Source organism: Aptenodytes forsteri, unplaced genomic scaffold (genome assembly GCF_000699145.1).
Source record: "Aptenodytes forsteri isolate BGI_AS27 unplaced genomic scaffold, ASM69914v1 Scaffold54, whole genome shotgun sequence".
Taxonomy (NCBI): Eukaryota; Metazoa; Chordata; class Aves; order Sphenisciformes; family Spheniscidae; genus Aptenodytes; species Aptenodytes forsteri.
The window spans coordinates 9536623-9541770 of NW_008796044.1; the positions used below are offsets into that span (position 1 = coordinate 9536623).

Below are 5148 nucleotides of genomic sequence, written 5' to 3' on the forward strand. Positions count from 1 at the left end.
TTGGGCTGGGAAGAGGAGCGTTGCCAAGGTCCCCAACAGGCCGGGGCCGGGGAGCCGGGACTGCAGCTGGTTCCTGGCTGGGGGGGTGGGGAGGGCTCCTCCATCCCGGCCGGCCGTGGGTGGGGAGCATGACTGAAATGGCGGTGGGGTGCTGGGCTGGGCTCCCGCCCCATCCGGTAACTGGCAGCAGAGCAGGGTGCAGCGTGCTGGGATCCGGGGCAGGAGGCGGGTAGAGCTGGGCTCATCCCTCCCGTGAATGGCTGTTCTCTCCCTCCAGGTGAAGGAGAACAACTACCGGGGCCATGGGGACAGCGTGGATCAGCTCTGCTGGCACCCCAGCAACCCTGACCTCTTCGTCACGGCATCCGGGGACAAAACCATCCGCATCTGGGACGTCCGCACCACTAAGTGCATCGCCACTGTCAATACCAAAGGTGGGTCCCTGCCTTCCCGGGAGGGCTGTTGGGTCCCAGCAGAACTTCTGCTGCGTGGGACCCATCTGCAGTGGCACAGTGCTTTGGACGCTCTTGTAGGTGTTGGCGATTGGGGCATCTTTGCTGACTGCTTTTATCTCTGTGTTGCACTCATCTGTAAGGAGCAGCAGTGAACACGAGGGCTGATTTACTCTGGTGTCAGGACTGGAGAAACTACTGAAGTACGATGCTGGCTGTTAAAATGTCCTGTGTACTCGTGTCTGGAGTCTGTGGGCTGCAAGGCTGGAGACTGGGGAAAGGCATGTTTGCAGAGAGCCATGGTGGAAGTAAAAGTTTGCATGGATTCAGAAAGCAATTATTTGAATTCATGGGCTGGTTAACCCAGATACCATCTCTGCCCTTGGAGATCTCCAATTTTGAATTGTCGGGGCTGGAAATGGCGTTGTAGGATGGCAAACAGAAACCTGCCGTGTTCTTACTGTCCTTCATATGTATTTATTGTTGGCTTCTGCTTTTTCTGGATCTCAAAGATCACTGGGTTAAGAGGATCTTTGAGCTGACCTTGTTTTGTGGTCGCTGTGGTCCCATCTTGGCTGAAATGGGAAGGGCAGTGATGTAGTCATGTTGGCTTGAAGCTGTGGTTCTGTTAAGTTTAATTTTCAATAACTGTATCCATTTGCTGGACAGCTACTGTATAGGGTTTCTGTGTTAGACAGCAGACCTGGCAGTCTTTCCCATTTGGGAGTGGTTTGGAGTTAGCGGAGCAGATTGTGGTCTTGGATCAGGAATAAAAGCTGCCTGTCTGCTTAACTCGTGGCTGCTGTGGATTGTTGGGTGGAAATGGGACCTGCTGCCTTTCTGTCCCTCCAGGGGAGAACATCAACATCTGTTGGAGTCCTGACGGACAGACCATTGCAGTGGGGAACAAGGATGACGTAGTCACTTTCATTGATGCCAAGACTCATCGCTCCAAAGCTGAGGAACAGTTCAAGTTTGAGGTGAATGAGATCTCCTGGAACAACGATAACAACATGTTCTTCCTCACTAACGGGAACGGCTGCATCAACATCCTCAGGTAGGCACCCGTGGCAGTGGGTGGGCAGGGTAGCTGGGCTGGCTGTGGCAGACATCAGCCTGCAAGCCCCTTTGCTGCTTTTGGGGAGCCCGAGTCCCACAATTCCCAGCCCTCTGGTGGGAACGAACTTGCCTGGGGAGCGGCCATCACCATCCTCAGGTAGGCACCCGTGGCAGTGGGTGGGCAGGGTAGCTGGGCTGGCTGTGGCAGACATCAGCCTGCAAGCCCCTTTGCTGCTTTTGGGGAGCCCGAGTCCCACAATTCCCAGCCCTCTGGTGGGAACGAACTTGCCTGGAACTGAGGTTGTCCCAGTTCTGGGCTGGGCTCCCTGAGAGTGACCCTGGTGCTTTGCCTCATTCACTCAGCGCTCAAGGTTTCCAAGAGTGTGGCCCTGCACCAGCTTGGTTTGCTCACAGTCCCAGTCCCAAGCCTGCCCTGCTTGCAGACGAGCCCTAGACTCCTTTCACTGCTTCCTGCCCTCTCCCTTCATCTCCGCAGCTACCCGGAGCTGAAACCCATTCAGTCCATCAACGCCCATCCTTCAAACTGCATCTGCATCAAGTTTGATCCCATGGGAAAGTACTTTGCCACGGGCAGTGCTGACGCATTAGTCAGCCTCTGGGATGTGGATGAACTTGTGTGTGTGAGGTGCTTCTCAAGGTAGGTAGTGCTGTCCCAAAGTCGTTTGCCTCCCCTCTCCGGTGACTGTGTGGGAGATGGCTCACTGTCTGCTTCGTTCTGTTGCTGCAGGCTTGACTGGCCGGTGCGAACACTGAGCTTTAGCCATGATGGGAAGATGCTGGCATCAGCATCAGAAGATCACTTCATAGACATTGCAGAGGTGGAGACAGGTAACGGTTTCCTTTTGGGGAACATCAAGGAGGGAATCGGATGGAGAAGTGCTGGCGGAGCTGGGAGGGCACTGGGAGAATCGGTCTGCTAATGAAGAGCTTGGCTGTGCAGAGCAGAGCGCTGTGAGGGGGAGCCTCTGCCTCGTTATTCTGTGGTAGACATGCGTGTCATGTCTGTGCCTTGTCACCAGGTGATTAAAAGGCACTGAAACAGTGTTGTTCCTCTTCTTCCCTGCGCGGGAGAGAAGAAGCAAGTGCTCGGTTCCAGTGTGCGCTATAGGGCAGTGTGCAGCGGGGAGCCGGAGGCTCTCCAGGCTGACGTGGCCCCTTTTCCATGCAGGAGAGAAGCTCTGGGAGGTGCAGTGCGAGTCCCCCACCTTCACAGTGGCCTGGCACCCGAAGAGGCCGCTGCTGGCCTTTGCCTGTGACGACAAAGATGGCAAATACGACAGCAGCCGGGAGGCAGGCACCGTCAAGCTCTTCGGGCTCCCCAATGACTCCTAATGAAACCACACTGGGGGAGGCAACGCTTCCCTGCTCTCGGGGATGGGAGACTGCTTAGTTAGTGTAGGAGGGGGTAAGGAGATGGCTCCCCTCCTTGCCTGCTTGGCAGTGCTGTGACCTTTGGCTCAGGTCTGTGTGTACTGCTCTCAGGAGCATTTATAAAAGCAGCAGCTTGTGTACTGGGGAGGACGGGAGGTGATGCTAGCAGAGCCCTCCTCGCCGTCTCAGGGCTGCCACCGCCTCCTCTCTGGGGCATGGGGGGCTTGTTCCAAAGGCAAGTGGCCAAAGAATGTCAGTCACTGAAGGTGACTGCTGAGGTAACTCCCGGGAGAGGAGTTCCAGGCTCCCCAGTGGTGATAAGCTACATGACCATCCCCTTCTGCCCCACGGCCTGGTGGCAAGGGCAGCCCTGGGAGCACAGCCTGCCCCTTCCCCTCCCAGACACCCTATGTCCCTTCCCCGCACTGGGGCAGCGAGGGGAGGGTGGGGGGATGTGAGCTGGGGGATGCTTCTCCAGCTGGGGCTTTTTTTTTTTTTTTTTTTTTTTTTTGTATGGGTGTTGTTTTTTCTAATTTTGATAAATCCTCTTCCATAACAAAGGTGCCTGTGGCTGCTGTGGGGCAGAAGGGGGGAAGAATAAGGATTCTGAGCTGCTCTTCTGCGAGCTCCTCTCCTTTCCCCTGCCTCCTTCCCCTCGGCCATGGCAAGGCCCTGGCTGAGGGGTCTGTGTCGAGGGGCTGTCCCCCTTGTCCCCACTGTCCCTGTCTCCTGTCCTGCGCTGTCTCCCCACCAGGGGGTGCTGCGCCCCCACGCTGGGGACAAGTGACACCAGTGACTGCACAGGATGGGGATGGCTGCAGGGACCTGTCCCAGTCCCGTAACCCTGCTCCTGCCTGGCGGCACCCCGCATGGATGGAACAGGGCCATGGCTCCAGCAGAAGACGCCGTCTCTGCCACGCCATGGCCACTGGCCCCGAGCAGAGCCCTTCCCCGTGCCCCTGTCAAGGCTTCCGCATCCCTGCTCCCCAGGGAGAGCCATGGGGCTTTCTTCCCCCCCCGGCCCCGGCATGCTGGGTCACAGGGGAGACGGTCACCACAGAGGAGGTATGGGCAAAGCCTGCCTGCGATGGAGACCTTGCCTGCAAGAACTCTATCATTTCCTACCCTAATATTTTCTTCTGACAGGAGCTTTTCCAGGTGACTGCTCTGCTGATGCTGCCTGGGTAACAGCTGAGCTCTTTTCTGGTAAATGATGGCAAATCAGTCGGAGCTGAGGCTGGCTCCAGATGGAGCCCTCCAGGGCTGTGCCAAGCCTGGGCACTGCCAGGGGCCCTGCCAGGGGCCCTGCTTTGCTGGGGGGCACGAGGTGCCCCATTGCCCCAGGGCCTGCCTGTAGCCTCGTGCCCCTGCTCTTGGGGGGCAGAAGGCTGTGACCCACCAGAAATGACCCTTGTACCCCAAGGGTATCCCCAGTCATTCTGTGAGGGGAGTCCTAGAGTCAGGGGGAAGGGGCAGAAGCCCCCCTGCCACGTCTGTGGGATGGGGGACCAGCAGCACCCATCCCTTTTACCTTGTCCCCAACTCCGGAGAGGGCGCCTGCAGGGTGGACACAGGGGTGTGGGGAGGCAGCTGGGCTGAGCAGGGCTCAGGGAGCTGCCTGTGGCCTCTCCCTTCGCCTGTCGGGGGGCTGCCTGTGGCCTCTCCCTTCGCCTGTGGCCTGGCTTGGGTGCTGCCCAGGGTGGGCCCTGTGCCTTCCCCTAGTGTGATGAGCTGCCATTTCTCAGCCCTGAGGGGGATGGAGGGGTGAGGGAGCTGGCGCAGGGCCCCAGGGAAGCAATGGCTGAGAAGAGGCTGGAGCAATGTACAAATCCCTTTATTTTATTAGTTTGTCAAAGACTAGTTCGAGCAGGATGGTCACAGCATGTCTGCAGGGCCCCAAGCTGCCCGCCACCTCCCGGGGAGGGCCCTGGTGAGCAGCTGGGGGCTGTGGCGGAGGAGGCATGGGGAGGGAGGAGCACGGTACGGCAAGGGATGGGGTGAGGGCGTGCCCCCGCATCCCCCCATTGGGGTGCAAGCAGCGGCTCCTGGGACGTGCCTGGGGTGCTTGCCCAGGGATCCCTTCCCAGGCCCCAGGGACCCGTGTGTCCAGCGTCGGGTGGGGGGCAGCCAAGCACTCCCAGCCCGGGACTGGCCTGGCAGCCCTCGGCCCCGCACTGGCTTTATTGCAGGGGGCAGAGTGGGGGCCCCGGCAGCGCGGGGGGGGGGTCGCGGGTCAGCGCCACGG

General features: G+C 59.0%; 2 protein-coding genes across 2 annotated transcripts in view; one reads left to right on the top strand and one right to left on the bottom strand.

Annotated features, from left to right (window-relative positions):
* Positions 1 to 137: 137 nt before the first annotated feature.
* On the top strand, positions 138 to 3327 carry THOC3 (THO complex 3). Its single transcript, XM_009286030.1, has 6 exons — positions 138 to 143; positions 278 to 434; positions 1305 to 1509; positions 2008 to 2169; positions 2260 to 2360; positions 2701 to 3327. The coding sequence occupies exons 1-6, from the start codon at positions 138 to 140 to the stop codon at positions 2862 to 2864; spliced, it is 795 nt and encodes a 264-aa protein (XP_009284305.2). The 3' UTR covers positions 2865 to 3327.
* Positions 3328 to 4737: 1410 nt separating this feature from the next.
* CPLX2 (complexin 2) overlaps positions 4738 to 5148 on the bottom strand; it is a 2337-nt gene continuing 1926 nt past the window's right edge. Inside the window, exon 4 of the mRNA XM_009286031.1 lies at positions 4738 to 4848. Within this exon, the coding sequence (XP_009284306.1) occupies positions 4738 to 4848 (111 nt within the window). The remainder of the gene's footprint in view (positions 4849 to 5148) is intronic.

Excerpts from the sequence above, each read along its gene's own strand:
- THOC3 (XM_009286030.1), top strand. Across the intron at positions 435-1,304 it reads CGCCACTGTCAATACCAAAG|GGGAGAACATCAACATCTGT; the intron begins GTGGGTCCCTGC and ends CTGTCCCTCCAG. Across the intron at positions 2,361-2,700 it reads CATTGCAGAGGTGGAGACAG|GAGAGAAGCTCTGGGAGGTG; the intron begins GTAACGGTTTCC and ends TTTTCCATGCAG.